Consider the following 17,422-nt stretch of genomic DNA (forward strand, 5'->3'; position numbering starts at 1 on the left):
AGATCATATTTCGATCGATGTCCTTTTTCAACACAACTAAAAAAGGTATTTAGTTATATTTGCTAATATTTTCATATGTATTTTAACGAATTGTATTGCGCATTGCTCAAAAAATTATTGAAACTTTTTAAGGTGAAATTCAGGAGTTGAAGGATGGAATAAACTCCACAAACATATCAAAAAAGAAATCTGCCATGCAACGAATTATTGGCATGATGATGGGTGGCGGCGGTACGATTTTGTGCTTTTGTTGCTTGTTATTAACTTTCTAATTTCCGTATTAAAATTAAATCATAATTTCAGATGTTGCTTCTTTGCTTCCTTCAGTTCTCGTCAATATGCAAACCACAGATCTTGAATTGAAAAAATTGATATACTTATACTTGATTAACTATTCGAAATCTGAACCTGAACTTGCTTTGCATGCTGTGAATACTTTTGACAAGGATACAAAAAGTCCAAATCCTCTTGTTAGAGCTCTTGCATTGCGTACCATGGGATGTATTCGTATTGATCAGATTACTGAATACATGTGCGAACCATTGCACAGATGTTTGAAGGATGAAGATCCGTACGTTAAAAAGACAGCTGTCCTTGGTGTTCTTAAGATGTACGATATCAACCCACAACTTGTGGAAGATGAAGGATTTCTTGACACTCTTAAGGAGCTTCTTGGGGATGGAAATCCTATGGTTGTGTCTAACTGTGTTGCTGCATTGAGTGAAATTCAGATGGCACATCCTGATCAGACTATTTTTGAAATTACAACTGAAATCAGACAGAAATTGATTGCTGCCTTAAGCCAAGCGTCTGAGTGGGGTCAAGTGCATATTTTAGATGCATTAGCTGTCTTCTACAACCCTGAATCCACTGCAGAAGCAGAAGAAGTTGCTGAGCGTGTTGTTGTTCATCTGATTCATGACAACTCAGCTGTTGTTCTTTCAAGTGCAAAAGTTATTCTGAAGATGCTTCCTCTGATGGAAAACAAAGATCTCATTCAACAAATGTACAAGAAGATGGCCCCACCGTTGGTTTCTCTTCTGTCATCTCCACCAGAGGTGCGTTATGTTGCACTTCGTAACTTGAATCTGATTGTTCAAAGACTTCCTTCTCTGCTCTCAGGAGAGATTAAGGTCTTCTTCAGCAAATACAATGATCCTATTTACGTGAAGATGGAAAAGCTGGAAATTATGATGCTGCTTGTGAATGAGTCAAATGTGACCAATGTGCTTAATGAGCTGAAGGAGTATGCAACAGAAGTTGATGTGGACTTTGTGAGGAAGGCTGTCCGTGCAATGGGCAGATGCGCCATTCTGCTTCCAGAAGCTGCGAATGTGTGCGTCGATGCTCTTGTGCAGCTGGTTGAGACATCTCAGGTCAACTATGTTATCCAAGAAGCCATCATTGTCATCAAAGATATCTTCCGTAAATATCCAAACAAATACGAATCTATCATTGTGAAGTTGTGCAACAAGCTGCAGTCTCTTGACGAGCCTGAGGCAAAGGCTGCCATGATCTGGATTATTGGAGAGTACGCTGATCGTATCGAAGAAAGCGACAAGATTCTCGAATCCTACTTCGTGGAGACATTCCAAGACGAGCCACCGAATGTGCAGCTGGCAATTCTCACAGCAACTGTGAAGGTCTTCTTAGCCATCCCAGAAAGCCAGCCTTTGCTGCAACAGGTGCTTAAGCTGGCAACAAAGAAGTCAGATAATCCTGATCTGAGAGATAGAGGTTACATCTACTGGCGTCTTCTCTCCTCCAACAAAGAGCTTGCTCGCAGCGTCGTTAGATGCCACAAGCCACCGATCGCAGCACAGAAGCAGTTGCTTCCAAAGGATATCCTGAACGAGCTTATTCCATATTTGGGAACACTTTCATCAGTCTTCCACAAAGTGCCCACATCATTCAGTGCTGCAGCGCGTGTGTCTGTACCAACTTCATCCACCACTGCCTCAGCACGGGAGGCTGCTCTTCAGCAACAGTCTGTGGTTCCTGGAATGGACAGCTCTGTTGCTGCTGATCTGATGGTTGCCCAGCAGAGAGCTACAGCTGCTGCTGCCTCCTCGTCGATGTCTGCGGGTCCATCTGTTGCTGGTATCAAAGCAAGCGAAGCAATTGAGGCAACAGACGATGGAGATGATGGTGATTTGATCGATCTCTCTGCATTTGCCATTCCATCATCAAGCAGCGCATCCTCTGCAACACCATCTGGCGGAGCAGCTGACGGAATGATTGATCTGTCCATTCTGACTGGAGGATCATCTGCAGCTCCAGCACCAGCACCCACACAATCTGCTGCTCCTGCTGCTGGCTCAGGAATACCAGCCATTGCACCAGGAAGCTTGGCAGCCACTTTGACGCCAATCATTGCCCACTCGTCTGGCGTGCAGATCAAAGGAGACTTCGTTTTCAGAGAAGGCAAGCCATACTTCGGCATTGCTATTTTCAATGCATCACAGCAGGCTATCACATCAGCCGAGCTTCAGTTCAATCGCAATGCATTTGGCTTGGCACCATTGGGCATCAGTCTTGCTCCATATCCATTTGCTCCACAACAAATGCGTGAGGCACTTGTGCCAATCAGCGCCCAGCCTGAGATGATGGCTGATCCAGCAAACCCTGCTGCTGCTCCAGCCATTGAGATGGGACTCAAAGTTGATCCAGTTGGACTGATCTTCTTCCAGCAGAATGCGAAGTTCTTCTGCGCAACTCAGGTTCCACCACTTCCATTGGACACATGCAAGGCAAATGCAATGGCATCATACAACACGCTTCCAGTTAACAAGTGTGCAATTGAAAAATCACCTGCTCCAGACCAATGCGTTGCCATTCTGTCGCAGTATGGATTTGTCACCACAAACAAGATGGAGAGACCCGATCTTTATGTCATTCAGCTCTATGCATCGTCATCTGCAGCCTTCAAAGGTGAGATTATTGCTGACTTTGCATTCAAGCCAACAGTTCCAGGAATTTATTCACTTGAGGCGTACGCAAGAACTAATCCAGAGGCTCTCGGAAAACTGTTTGTGGAACAGCTTCCTGGCATCTTGACTTCTGCATAATCATCTACTGAGTGCTGTTCAACTTTTAAATTTTTTTATTCTTCTATTATTACCTTTTTCAATTTCTTTTTGTTTAGTTTTGATGTGCCAATACCAATAAACACACCAAAAACGTATTTGTGATTCTGTTTCTTTTGTAATTTAAAGCAAAAAAGTGAAGTGTAAATGAGCTGCTTTGTAGCGTGTGAAAGAGAAATGCAATTATAAGAGTATTTTCTAAAGAAAAATCGATCAATTTGTTGTGGAAGACGCGTTTTTCTGTGGTTGAGTGATGAATGATGGAATTGTCACGCACATCACTCTTCCATCAAGGCAAAGTGCAACCACAAACTCCACTTCTTGGCCCGTTTTAGTTTCGGCTTCACTTTCTCCTTCACTTTTTCCGGTTTGCAGCAGTGCTTCGTCCATTGGCTCGTCTTCGGGTTTCACTTCTTGAGAGCTTCTCTTTGATGAGCCCCAAACAAGATCGACAACAGGTGAGTCTGTTTTGATAGCCATCAGAGGAATAATTTGGAGTGACGAATAGATTAAAAGTGTAGTCGTGGTTCCGATTGCGAAGAGGTAGCCAACAGAAGAAGCAGGAAAACATGAGCTGGACTGATTGGGAAGTGTGGATGAGGAAGGAGAAGGGGCAGGCGTAGATTGGTTAGATGATGAAGATGCTTGTGGTTGTGATGCTGAAGGAGAAAGAGATGAGGAAGATTGGGAAGAAGAAGGCTGATGCGTAGATGATAATACATCAGGTATTTGATTTTGTGAAGTGGGAGAAAGCGCACTGTGTGACTGCTGGGTTTCTTTAGCAGATGAAGTTGAATCAATTGTCTGATTCTCTGCTTTAATTTGAGAAGTGTTCGTTTTGTTTTGATTCAAAGGAAGTGTGTGAGGGCAAAACGAAGCAACAATGGAAATGTCATTTCCCGGAAGAAGAAGTGTTGCCATAACGCTTTTTTTTATATGATTTCAAATGAACATTTGAAAGATTATTAATGCAATCCATTCATTAGATAAATAAGTTAGTAAAAAAAGATAAAACAAAATCAAAAACATATAAATATCAAACCATTCCAACGACTCGTCCAAAAGAAGAGTGCAAGACTGTCCGTTCCAAGGGTTTTTTGAGGATGGACAAAGATAGAACTTCTCATCTGGTGACATTCCCCCTCGAATCTGATACCCATTTTCCAGGAATACAGGTTTGTTTTTCATTGTAAAATCGTCGTTATCATCGCTTTCTTCTACTTCTGCATTGTAATCTTCATCCGATTCATCTTCTCCTTCTCCATCTGCTTCAGTTTTTTTCTTCTTCTTATCTTTGTTGATCTTCTTTTGGTGGGATGTTGCTTCTTCGTCAGGTGCAAGCCTCGTTCCCAGGCAGCTCTTCATCACAATTCCAGTTCTTTCGCTTCTGTCAAGATCAAAAGATATCAGACATGTTGAACAACGTGCAACAATAGACTGTTTATGCTGAATGTGAAGTGAGTTAATCGTGGAAAAATTCATGGTGCGGCCAATGCCTGTAAGGCTATCTCTGACTCCTATTTAAAAAGCAAATTTTTTGCGATAGATTTCCGATTATAATAATTATCATTAACTTGCGACACAAATTCAAACCTTTTTCCCAAACAAAAATCATTTCATCTGTCCCGCCACTAACTATTGTATCATCGTCAATCCAAGCAACGTCAAAGCAATGCTCTTCGTTTTTGGGCTCGGCTTTGGATTTTCCAATATCTTCGCCTTTGTTAGACTTTTCGTCCGAATGAAGCTTTTTTCGGAGAACGGTCGTCCCTTGATGAATCCTAGAGAGTGAGAATAAGTAATGTTAATCTCTTTTTGTTTTCGTTAAGTTTAACTTCCATACTGTTTTTCTTGGAGTTTATTTCCTTTGAGATCAATTACTTGAACTTCCCCTCCTGAAAGAGCAAGCGCAATTTGTTTTCCATTTGGGGAAAATCGAACAGAATTAATGCTACGTCCAGCCTTGTGCTCAGCTATTTTTGTAAGTGTTGATGCATGTAATCTGAAAATCTGGAAAAAAATTAATTTCATTTTTGTTTGAAATATTTCAAACATACTTCGCAAAAACCATCTTGACCCCCAAATGCAAGATGATCTGGAGGGGAAAAGTCACAAGAAAAGACCTTTTAATTGAATGAATGATATTTCATTTGAACAAAATGAAATTTCATCACAATAAAAAAAAGGAGTCAATAAATTCGTGTTAAACAAAATTTTCACAATATTAATGCAAACAGCTTCGCAATTTAGCTTTGCTGTAAACAAATGGGCCCTTGAATCGTCCATTTTTATTTTAAATAAACGAAACTTTTTTGTTATGGATAGATCTTATATTTAAACAATTTCAAATTCAATTTTTGGATTAAGAAAGAAAAATCATTTGTGCACTCATTGTTACTTATGCTATGTCAAATTCATTCATCTGTTTCTGATGAGTTGCACGAATGTCAAACTTGTGTTTCTCATGGAAGACTTTCTGTTCCATTTTCTGCAACACACACCACTGTTCAACTTCCTGGTGAAGAAATGCTCCATCATCCATTTTGCATTGAATGTTTGGAGTCCTTTGAAATTTTTCTGATTGAAAAAGGAATTGATGCATTTGACAATAAGTTGATGATGGATACTGTTTTTAAAACATGTGAATTCCCAAAATGGAAAGGATTTTTTCCACGAGGGTTTTCATGTCTTTCAAAGATAATTCATTGCATCAAGCAGTATTTGGATTGTTCTGAAAATCATAACTTACAAGAAAAAAGTGATTTTCTTTTTTCAATTAATTGTCGATCGTTACATGCTTGTATTCATTTGATGGGATTTTCTGGAGTTCACTTAACTGAGATTATGAAAGTTTATCTCATCGCTTTGGCAAATGATCTGCTATTTCGATCGATGCCTTTGAAATCTAATGAAGAATCGTCTTCTGATCTTATTACAATGATATTCCAAACGCTAAACAAAATAAAAGTTGAACATGACGGAATTCAATGTGAATGGAACAAACAAGAGGAGACAAAAGGAACAATGAGATTTTCACCCGAGAAGGATCAAGTTCTTTTATCAATCATCTCTTCTCTTTATTCACGGATAAGCGCGCTGCTCCGTCTTCTTGCTCATTTTCCTGCTTCAGTCATTCAAAAAAGCAAAGATGTTTATCGTTATATGTTCTCTTCTTCTGAGCTGTCTGCGGATTACACGTGGATTGCAGCATCTCCTCTTTTGTGGTTCTGGGGAGGCAATGAATTCTCCTCTCTTCTGATGGCAAATCTTCCTCAGTCTGAAATAGGGGAACTCAGTGAATTGATGGCATCTTCATCGGCGCTTCGGAAGACAACGAGCCCATATATATCATTAGATTCGGTATCTGAATCAGCTTCTTCTTCATCTTCTTTTTCTTCAAGTACATCTCGGACAAAATTACTGAAAGAAAAGTCAAATATAATTGAACAGAAGACACTCAACGAATCTTCTAGCAATTCTATTCTATTTGTGTTGACATCATCTCATATTGGTGAAGAAGCCATCCAGCGGTTCTATGACGTGTCTCGGGCTTTGATGAAATCACAAGAAATTGTGATGCATGGATGGAGAGTGGACACATGCTTCAGCGAAATAATAAACCATTCGGAAAAGTCTGTTCAAAATGCACAAAAATCTGATGATCTGCAAATGAAAGGAGAGAATCAAAAGCAAATTGATGATCTTGAAAAAAGCTCAATGGAAGAAGGAAGCCTTGAAGAAGATGAAGAAAAAGGCAAATTCAGAAAGATGTTGAAGGATTCACTGGTTTATCTTTCGAATCTTGACATGCGCACAGTTATATCTTATCTACAAAATCTTCTATTTCTTAACAGTTATCTGTCCAGGTTGCCTTCAAAGACTGAACAAAAGCCTGTTCTCTTTCCAGAAGCCGACCAACTTCAGCCACCTTTTGCACCACTCGTCTCACTCATTACACCTCCAATGCTGTCTTCTCTTGTCTCTAGCTTTGTTGCTGTGATTGTTCGTCTTGCTGTGTCTCGTCTGCATCGTCTGGCATACATGGCTCTCTTAAACGATCTTATTGCCCGCGACAGACGTGGCGAACGCGACAGCAGCTTTGACAGATCGTTTTCTAGTTCGTTTCGCGAGAGAAGATATCCTTTTTCTTCAGGTATTGCTGAATGGATTCCGTCAAACTCTCTTTCGCTCGCGTCTCCTATTTGCGACACATCAGAATTTTCTTCTTCTGCACCTTGGCCTTCTTCCTCCTCCTCCTCGTCATCGTCTTCCGCGTCATCATCCTTATCATCTTCTTCTTCTGAACAAACCAAAAATCAGCGTAAATTGACATCGATGGAACAAATGGTTATTTCTCCAACAGCAAAATTCTCTCTTTCCGCGCTGACGACAAAGCTCAGTGAAAGCTTTCAAGCGTCTTCTTCGTTTTCTGCGTTAGTCAGCCTTTTGTCATCTGCTGATCCGCAACTATACACAACCTCGCTCCAAACTCTCACTGACATCCGCACACAGAAACTGCGACTGTGGCATTTAGCATCGCCACGACCTTCTGATAAGAACAGCAGCTTGGAGCATACGCAGAATATCAGTCAAAGAACAGCAGAAGAGAATATAGCTTCAGAATTTTATCCAGCGTTTGCTGTCCCTTTGCCGATCTATCAGCTCATTGGACGAATCGTGCTGGAACCTTCAGTTGTATTCGAAGTGCTTCATTTATTTACTCGCAATGAATCTTCGTTTGCATCAGACACTACAGCAACAACTTCTTCTTCTTCTTCTTCATTACAACTGCAGTCTCAGCCTTCTGCTTTGTCGTTTTCTCTGATCATCTCTTCATTATTTGCTGTGAATGCTGCAATTCCATCTATCCTCCTTTCTTCTGTCTTCACCACATTTCAGCTGTATGTTCTCGACTCCAAAACAAGCACCATCTTTTCGAAGGCGCTCATTCCTTATTTTCCACATGATGCTCCAGCATCACTGTTCAGACTCAGATTCCACAGGAGTTATTCCATCCGAAAGCTCTTTTCGCAGCTTCTGAAAGGAGAGAAAGAAGGAGAAAAGCAGAACAGTTCGACACTCCGCAGCTTTTTGAATGGCACCGTTGTTGATGAAGGAAAACGAAGAATTTTGAAAAAAGAGCCGACGATTGGAGACAAAGAGCCAATTGAGTTGCTCAAAGAAGTGATCGAAGGAGGAATCACAGATGATGAAAAAAGAACAATATTATCTTGGTTTGAGCTCCTTAGCATCGTCTCTGACAGAAATGATGGTGATAAATCGATGAGGTGGTGCATCAAGCCAACACTGGATGTGCTGTTATCTTTTCTTCCTTTTCTCACAAACTCACGAAAGTCGGTTCAATACTTGGCCAATTTTATTCTTTCTCTTATTTTGTTTCATCCTCGCTGCTTCACTTCGCAAACTTCTGTGCTTTCTCCGTCTGAATATCCTTCACAGTGGATCGTTCCTTGGCTTCAACGGAATAATCCTTCTGAAGAAAAGGACGATGATGAAGAGGAAAGCGATTCAGAGCATGATCCAAAAGGGCAAAAGAGAACTCTTCTGCAAAATTCATCTGAAAGTAAGTATAGAATAAAATATCTTCTGTCTTCTTCATTTCCCAGAGATGCTATTAACATTCTCAAAGGAAATGTCGATTCATCTGAAATCAACAATTCTGAAGAATTTGCGAATCCTTCTCTTCTTATTTCCACTCAACCAATCGACTCAAACCTCACACTGTTTGAACTGCCCAAACCGAACGACATCCAAATTGCTTCTTTTGAAAAAAGCGACCAAAACAATGAAAAATCAATTACTCAGTCTTTCCAGTCATTTCAAGATATCTTTTCGTCTCTGCTTCTTTCATTCCCCATTTCAAGATCTCGATCAATTCATTTAAGCACTTCTTCCTTTTTCCCTGGTATCGAATCTTCTGAGGCATCTGAGGAATTGTTGATCATCCCTTGTTCCATTTCATATTCCTTCTCTTCAACACATCACCTCATCTCACGCTGTGAAAAGTCACTTTCGGCAATTCTTAATATTTTACAACAGAATCCACAAGCTTCACCTTCAACTCCTTCACATTCATCTGCTTCAGCTTCGTCATCGTCTTCTTCTTCTTCTTCTTCTTCACTTCATTACGCTCAACTTGATGATCAGAACATTAAAAGCATTGTTGCAAATATGAAGACGTTGAACGATAACATTCCACTTCTCCATCTCACATTCACTTCATCGCTTTCTTCTCTTTCTGAAGCCCTCAATCTCATTCTTGAGCCTTTAGAAATGCCAAACTTAAGTAATGATGGAAACTCTGATTCAAATAAGCCGAAAGCAATAGCATCATGTCTCTGTCTGCAAATCGCTTCATTGTGGAAAATACTCACCTCACGGAATGATATGCAACGTTTAATGAAAGCAATGTTTCCAATCATTTCACCTGAAGAAATCATCACACCATTATCTTGCCACATTCACTCCTTTTTGATTGATGTTCTTGATTGTGTCACATCTCTTAACATCACTTCAACAAACTTGGAGACTCATCAAAATGAATCTTCAGTTAATGCATCTTCTGTTAGCAATCAAAATGTGCAGACACAAATACTTGTAAAGCAAGTCACTTCAGTTCTTTTCTTGCTTTCTCTCTCTTTCAGGCAAATTCTTATTTCTTCACCTTTTTCAATAAACTCTCAATTAAAAGCAAGTGATCCGAAGAAGAAAAGCAATGAATGCAACTTCTCATTTTCTATTCAATTATTCTATTCTTGGCTGAACTGCTTGGAGCAGCTGCAACGCACATGGAATCTGTTCAATTTTGATGTTTCAGATGAAACACAGACACAAAAATCCGTTCTCTCTCCGATGAATATTTTCTTCATGTTCTTATCCCCTCTTTCTGAACAAGATGTTTTAAACGTTGCATCATTCGTTGATGGTTCTGCAAGTTCTGCATCTGAGTCTTGCTCTCGTTTTTTGTCGCGTCTAATTTCAGCTTCCAAACAGAAGAATAATTTCGAGTCAGATGAGGCACTCAAAGCAGAATCCAAAGAACTGAAGCACACTTTGATTGGAAATCTTTTGTGCATTCTCTTTCTTTGCATCGACTTGTGCAATCCTCTTCAATGCGGAAAAGTTTCTTCTTCAACTGAATTGCTTATGGATCATTTGAATTGCTCATGGTGTGTGCAGAGTGATCACTCGATATATCCTAATCGCATTGATTGGTGGGGTATTGCTCCATTTTGTTCAACGTCACAATCTCTTTTGAGTACTAAAACAGCAACTTCTTCAATTTCTTCTTCTTCTCAAACAGGCAAGCAAAAGCCAAATGAAGCTCTGCTCAGCAATAATCCTCCTCTTTCTCTTCAACAAGTTCTTGGAACCTCACACATTGTTGTAGGAAGAGATGCTCCATCACTAATTGATGCGCAAACATTCATCGGGGACGAGTTCCATTTGCCTCGCACAGAAAAGGCAGAAGCACCAACACAGCTGCTCACATATCAGTTAATCAGGATAAGAGACAAGATTGAGCACGAAGACGATCTTCCTTCTGCTGATATGGCTGTACGAATGCCATGGCTGATTTTCCCCCTTTCACAGCCTCTGACTGACTTGAGTGACAATCATTTGATGGATGATCAATATGAGGACAATCCTGATCCAATGCAGCCACTCTTGTTGCATCCCTTTTCAGACAGCATTGTTTTGTGGAACAGCTTTCCTTTGCCATCACATCATCGTAGCTCATTGTGCAAAGAAACATCTTATATTCCTTTAGGACCAACAGCATCATCTGTTTATCTGCTGCGCATCTTGGCATTGCATGCTCTTTCCTCTGTTGTGCAGTTAATTGAAAGCGAAAAATCGTTCAATCAGCAAAAGGATTCTAATTTACCATTTGAAAGTGATATGAAGCAAAAAATGAAATATCATGGTAAAGTTTTAGAGGAAGGAAAATCGGATGAAAAAGGAGAGATTGTTGAAGTCTTAAGCTACTCTTCTGCTCTTTCACTTGTAAAATATTTCAGACAGACAATCTTCTCGGCATTCCAACAATATGTCCCAACTATGTTTCAGATGATGATGGAGCTTTCTGCATCTCAGTCAAATCAGATTCCAACTGACGCAAACTTATTACTGTCACACTCTTTTGATACGATGCATCGAGGTGCATCTGAAGAGTCTGCATATGGACTCGATAGGTATTTCCTCGCAAAGAAGGGTACACAATGGACAAATGGAATTGTGGTTTGCCTTCCATCGACAAAAGAGGAGTTAAGTGCTCTTCAATTGAAGGACTTTATTTATCATTCCAACGAATCTCCTCTCATTCATAGCCACAATCACATTGGTCTTTCGTTCGCATCATTGTGCTTTGCGGTGAATCTGTCAGAAACTGAGTGGCGTCCCTTCCCTGGTTTACGCTCTTTTCGTTGGAAATCTCCTTTACTGATAGAAACTCACAGTCTTCTTCTTCTTTCTGTTCTGATTGAGAAATGGAGTGAAATGTTCAGGGTGATAATTTATAAAGAAAACGAAAATATTTTGCAAGCTCAAGCTGAAAACAAATTTGTGAACAAGACAGTTAAAGGAATCAGAGAAATGTTTCAAATGTACTCAGAAAGTGAAAGCGAAGAGGTCTTAAGCCTTCCACAAACGCCAGTAAAGCATCCGAATCATGAGCAGTTAAATACAAAAAGCCCAGAACAAAGCAACAGTTGGTCTTTTATTACATCAACTGCAACAGATGAAGAAAGCGATGACGTTCCTGTTCAACTTTATGATATTCAACCAGCCAAAGATAATGCTGTTTTGAATATTCAAAATAACTCTAAATCTTCGAATGAGCATAATTCGCTGTTTGCAGAATTTCTTACGTGGGTCAGCGAAGAAGTGTTGCTTAGAGGCGATGATGAAGAGATGCCGGCACACGGTCCATGCAACTGCGTTTGCGGATGCTATGGATGGAATGAATTATGGACTGAAATGCTGTGGAAAAGACATGCAAAGGGAACTCCTTACTGCGAATCAGCTGACTTTGATAACTCCACATTTGGAAATCCAGACGGACTGATTGCGCGAATAGTCAACAGGCTGAATGATCCAATAAATGAAACTCAGAACACTTTTTCTCTTTTTGAAGCTGTGAGAAAGACAACTCATCCTCTCTCGTCGATGCACGGGATCATACCAACTGTAGACTTTAGTGAGTTTAATGCAGAAATAACAAGCCAGTTAAGCCAGAGTTCGAGTTTATGTGCTGTTCATCTTCCTTCCTGGTCGGATGACACAATGGGAAAAGTTCATCCATCGTGGGGTTATGTGCCTATTGGATGGCGATTAATATATCTTGCATTAACTTTCCTTGTACCTCAAACATGGAAAGAGGGCGATGGAATAAACAGAGCCAATTGTATTTGCAATTGTGAAGAGTCATTAACTCCTCAAAAGCCTGATGAGTCTATTGACTGTCCTTTATCGTCTCTGTTTGATGTTCTTGCAGGTCAGGCAACGTTTTTGATAAGTCGCTGGCTAAATTCATCGGGCTTTCAGCAATCCTCGAAACATCAGCAAAATCTCAGTGATTGTTGTTCTCTTTGCTTTGATTCTGTTGTTGAAGCTTTGAGAGCACTATCTCAGTTCCCTCTGTGTATTATTCATCAAATCTCCAACAAGCAATCTTTAAGACCAGTGGGAAAAGAGGCAGTTCAACCGCCCGCGCAAAACAACCAGGCGAATGAACTTCTACCACTTGAAGATTCCATTGATCTTGATCTTTCACTCACTTTGGACGGCACACAAGAGATCGCATTGGATCAAGCAAAGACTGAATGGGAAGAAGACATCGACTTTCAATCAGAATCATCGCCTGTTAAACAGCCTGTAATCAACGAAATTAAAGAAAAACAAGTCACATTTTCTCTGCTCAAGCGATTTACAGCACCCACACGAACAACTTCAGCGTTAGAGGGGAACACTGACCATACTGTACCCCCTTTGCTCGAACTTCTTCCTGTTCTGTTGAATCGCCTGTCATCGCCTTCGTCAAATAGCATTTGCATGCTAAAGCCTTATCATTGGTTTGCTGCGCCGCCTAAATGCTTGATGAGCTTTACTCGTCCTGTGTTGGATCTTTCGAGCACTTCTTCAATGGGCATATGGAAGCAAACGGTCGTTTCATTGTCTTCTCCTGTTCTTCATTCATGTGTTCACTTGCTGTTGCATTTTGCACTTGACACAGAGATTATCAAAGATTTGAATACATCAATTCTTCGCTTTTCACTTTTTGATCCAATTCTATCTTTAACAATAGACACGTCGAAGGTTATTCATATGTTGTGCAACGCATTGAAATCGAGAAATTCACTTGAAAACGAAAAGAACGAACTATCAAGTCCTTTTATGAGGCAATTCTTCCAAATGTTGCTGACAAGCATTGCGCCTATCTTTCTGCTATCACGACTTCTTTGCATCATCTATCGCGTTTATCAAAATGAAGTGCCTGTTTCGTCTTTCTTGTCGCCTTTGCTCCCTCCTTCAACAACTACAGCAAGGTTCTTTGTGAATGCAACAAAAATGTTTCTATTTGTTATCGACAATCTGAACAATATTTTGATGGAATTGTCAGAAACAGATGAAGACGATGAAAATGAGTCAAGCAAGCTTCAAACGGATGATAAAGGTTCTGTCATGGATCATAAAACGAAAGTTAATAACATTGTGGAATGGCAAAGTTCAATCACTCTTTTACTGTCGTTTTGCTACGCCAGTCTGCATTCTCTTGTCAACACGATCAGACAAATTGCTCCATTTTGTGGTGAGATTATCATTCCATATTTATTTTCGTTACCGTCAAACTCGCGAACTGCTGAAAATTCAGAAAGTTCAGAAATGAAAGTGGATGATAATGTTTTGTCGACACCATTTCTTCCGTTGGCTCTTTCATTTATATGCAATCGGCAGTCACCGCGTCCTCTTCGGCTGCTTTTTGCGCAGATGCTCACAGCGTCGGCTTCGATGCTTCCGCAAGTAAGCTCTGAAACTCAAGTTGCACGCAAAGAATCAATTCGTTCCACCAATAATGGAATGCTATTGAATGCTTTGGATGATAAAGAATGTGCGCTTTCAATGGTTGTATATGATGATGAGTCTGAAAATGCTGCGGAAAGAAAGATGTCTGTTGGCGAAGCACTGATGCGTTCAATTATCACATTACTACCGATTGTGATTGTCAAGAACGATAAAATACACGACTCAGAAGCTGTTGCATCTCCTTCCATTTCGCTTTCTCGAATTCTAGTTCAATCCAAAGAAAGTTTATCAATCAAACATTTATTCCAGCCAATTCCTTCAATTCCTTTTGAAGTTGCTGAAGAGATGTCGTCTTCTTTCTCAATTTCGTTTTCGGCTGAATTGAATCAAAACAGCCTTTCAAAAACGCAAAGAAGACAAACACAAATAGAAGATATCCAATCAAATGAAATTATTGAATCTAATTATTTATTGTCTGAGTCAGTGGAGCCTACTTCGTTGCCTGAACCTTCTTCAGTTTCCTCGCAAACATCAGAAACATCTTTGAAAGAGGAAGAACAATATTCAAGCATTCTGTCAAATCAAGCTCAATGTCAATTAGATGAAAAGCATAACGAATTTGGACCTGTTGCTATATCTCCTAATTTTCAACGAATGGACAATGAGAAAGAAAAAGAAGCAACAAATAAAAGCGAATATTCATTGGACACTGAATTACAGATTACTGCAGAAGACTCGATGTTATCGTTTTCTGTTGATCCAACCGTACCAGAAAATGAAAACTCTCTGGTTCTGATGTGTTTGATGCAGATGATTCAAATATCTTCTTCAGCAGCTCAAGTTGCGGAGGATAATTGGCTCTTTGTTGGGTCATTTGTGATAGATAAGCTTAGACAATCTGTTAATGACTTCAATAATAATGCTTTCCAATATACCTTCATTGATGGATATCTTCTATTTTTGCACTCTTATATAAGTGTGCTATGCGGCAATTCCAGAAGCGATGCTCAAAAATCAAAAGAAACAGGTACTTCTGGAATAAATGCTCTGTTTAGTCAACAACTTTTCAACATTATTGACATCATGATGAGCAAATTAATGCAAGATTACAGTTACATCTTGGACATTTTCAGCGGCAAGATCGTTCCTTCTCAACAACAAATGGACAATCTTTTGAATATTAGCAAGGCCCAAACGTCTGTTACTGATTCTGTGAATGGGAGATTAAGACTTCTTATTCAGCGAAACGCTGAAACGAAAAATACTCAAAGAGCTCGTTCCCAGAGCGAAATAAATTTCAATGTTTTTCCACCTCGTGGGAATCCACAATACGCTTTTTCATCTGCAAATCAAATTACTCCAACGCAGTCCATTCTTCAGGCCATGAGTCTGTTTTGGAATAATCCAATCTATTCTCTGTTTGATCCTTCCATTTCACTAACTCGTATGCTTTATCCACCTTTTTCTGCAGAACAATCAGAAGACATGCAAACATTTCCTTCATCTTCGCAGAATCACAATTCGCAATCAACTTCATCTATTCTTCAAAAGCATCTGAGCAACATAGGCGAATCTATTTCGTTAATGTTGGAGGTTATCCTTCTTGCTGTTCAGAGTGGGATTCTGGCATTAGCTTCTTTCTCTCAATCAACGCTTTTCATTTCAGTATATCGTCTGATGCTTATCCTCACACGCAATCTCTTCACATCTTTTACTGCCCCTGTTGACGTTGCAGAGATCGACTTGAAGCAAAAACAGGTCGAATTGTATGTTCCGCTTGTGAAAGCTCAAACGACCGTTTTGTCGATCTTTGCAAGCTTTCTTGAGGCGTCTCAATTCGCTTCAGACGAAAATGCTTCAGACAGTTCTTCACTTCGCCCTTCTTCTTCTGCGTCACTTCAGCCTCCCATTTCGCTCGCTGCTCGACCATCTGTCAATTCATTTCATTCAGCTTTGAGAATACGGCGCACGGCTTTGCTGATGATGATAATGATGAATGCGTTGCAGATCGACAATTCCGTTCTGATCATCAGTCGCTTCGAGAAAACAATTCCACACCAGTCTCGTTCTGGGGGTGTTGAGCAGATACAGCAGCATTTCCTTGCTCCAGTTGTTCTTGAAGCACGAGAACAGACACTTGTTGATCTTTTGTATCTGTTTGAAGAGTCCGTGTTGCACACAGCCGACGAGGAGCATGCCAGATCTCTCATGACACCATCCACAAGTCCGTTTTCTGTACAAAACGAAAAAGAAGAAGTCATTTCAACAAAAAAGCCAGCAATTGGTTCAAAGCCCAAGCAGCAGCTGCGTCTTGCCCGAGGAAGGCCTCTTTCCTCTCGTGGATTGACGACTTCTGCAACCAAATTGAAAGATGCTCGCAAAGATTCTCCTTCTCGCCAGTCTGTCAGATCTTTGTCTCTTCGCAGAGAAACAGCGCAAGCACAAATGAAGCAAGCTCAGATGACACCTTCATCAAGAATATCCTCCAGATCTCAGTCAACACACACGAAACGCCAACTTGTCAAAGGTGCTCCGATTCTTCCGTCTTCTGCATCACAAACGCCCACTCTGTCTCAAAGAATACGCACACCCACTCAAACACCTTCGCCTCCTCCTCGTCCGTCTCGACAGCTGATGTTGGATGGGCCATCACGAGATCGCTCTCCTTCATCGTCGCCTGGCAGAAACCGCGTTCTTCGACCGCCTTTGAGAACTCTTTCATCCGAAGTTGAATCTGCTCCGTCTGTCTTTTCCTCACCTGTCTTTAGCTCTCCTCGTTCGATGGCTTCTGCTCGCAATGTTGTTCTCGCTATCATCACACCCCTTCTTTCGTCGCTTGCTCGGTGCTCAAGGGGCAGAGACTGCATCATTTCATACTCTGATTCCCACAATCTGTTGGAGCATTGCCTGCAATCTGCGTCTTATCCACTTTTGCTGCTGTTTAGAAACCTTCTGTTTTCTCGAACTGTTCGTGAAAGAGTCCTCAGCGAATCTTCATTATTTTATATGCTTCTTCTTCTAGTTAGAGGAGACGGATGTGTTTCAAATGAACTCTTTGAATCACAAGCACTCGCTGTGGCATCATTGAAGAAATTATTGTGGAGATGTGAGAGTGGAGTAGCTTTAATGCAAAGGAGAGAAGTTAGACAGTTATGGGAGTATTTGCCACCTTCATGGGGGATACTTGATTTTATTGAGTAATTGTTTTATATTTTCTTTAATTTTCTTTATTTTTACAATAATAATTTGGACTGGGCAATGGGATATTTAGATCATTTTTTATTTTTTTA

At 40.4% G+C, this 17,422-nt stretch overlaps 3 protein-coding genes across 3 annotated transcripts; 2 read left to right on the forward strand and 1 right to left on the reverse strand.

The window, feature by feature from the left end:
- The first annotated feature begins 2 nt into the window (after window positions 1–2).
- Window positions 3–3,198, forward strand: MONOS_11504 (Adaptor protein complex 1 (AP-1), beta subunit). Its single transcript, XM_067864040.1, has 3 exons — window positions 3–45; window positions 133–231; window positions 304–3,198. Exons 1-3 carry the CDS (start codon window positions 18–20, stop codon window positions 3,066–3,068), a joined length of 2,892 nt encoding a protein of 963 aa, XP_067730720.1. The 5' UTR covers window positions 3–17; the 3' UTR covers window positions 3,069–3,198.
- Window positions 3,188–5,402, reverse strand: MONOS_11505 (uncharacterized protein). Its single transcript, XM_067864041.1, has 6 exons — window positions 5,322–5,402; window positions 5,144–5,209; window positions 4,930–5,096; window positions 4,680–4,867; window positions 4,129–4,603; window positions 3,188–4,011 (listed from the first exon to the last, which is right to left on the reverse strand). The coding sequence occupies exons 1-6, from the start codon at window positions 5,370–5,372 to the stop codon at window positions 3,300–3,302; spliced, it is 1,659 nt and encodes a 552-aa protein (XP_067730721.1). The 5' UTR covers window positions 5,373–5,402; the 3' UTR covers window positions 3,188–3,299.
- Window positions 5,403–5,930: 528 nt separating this feature from the next.
- Window positions 5,931–17,368, forward strand: MONOS_11506 (uncharacterized protein; the record flags this gene model as incomplete). The annotated part of the gene is made up of 1 exon (XM_067864042.1): window positions 5,931–17,368. One exon carries the CDS (start codon window positions 5,931–5,933, stop codon window positions 17,331–17,333), a length of 11,403 nt encoding a protein of 3,800 aa, XP_067730722.1. The 3' UTR covers window positions 17,334–17,368.
- Between the last annotated feature and the right edge of the window lie 54 nt (window positions 17,369–17,422).

This window comes from Monocercomonoides exilis, assembly GCF_001643675.1.
Source record: "Monocercomonoides exilis strain PA203 chromosome Unknown scaffold13-1861174, whole genome shotgun sequence".
In the NCBI taxonomy this organism is placed as follows: Eukaryota; Preaxostyla; order Oxymonadida; family Polymastigidae; genus Monocercomonoides; species Monocercomonoides exilis.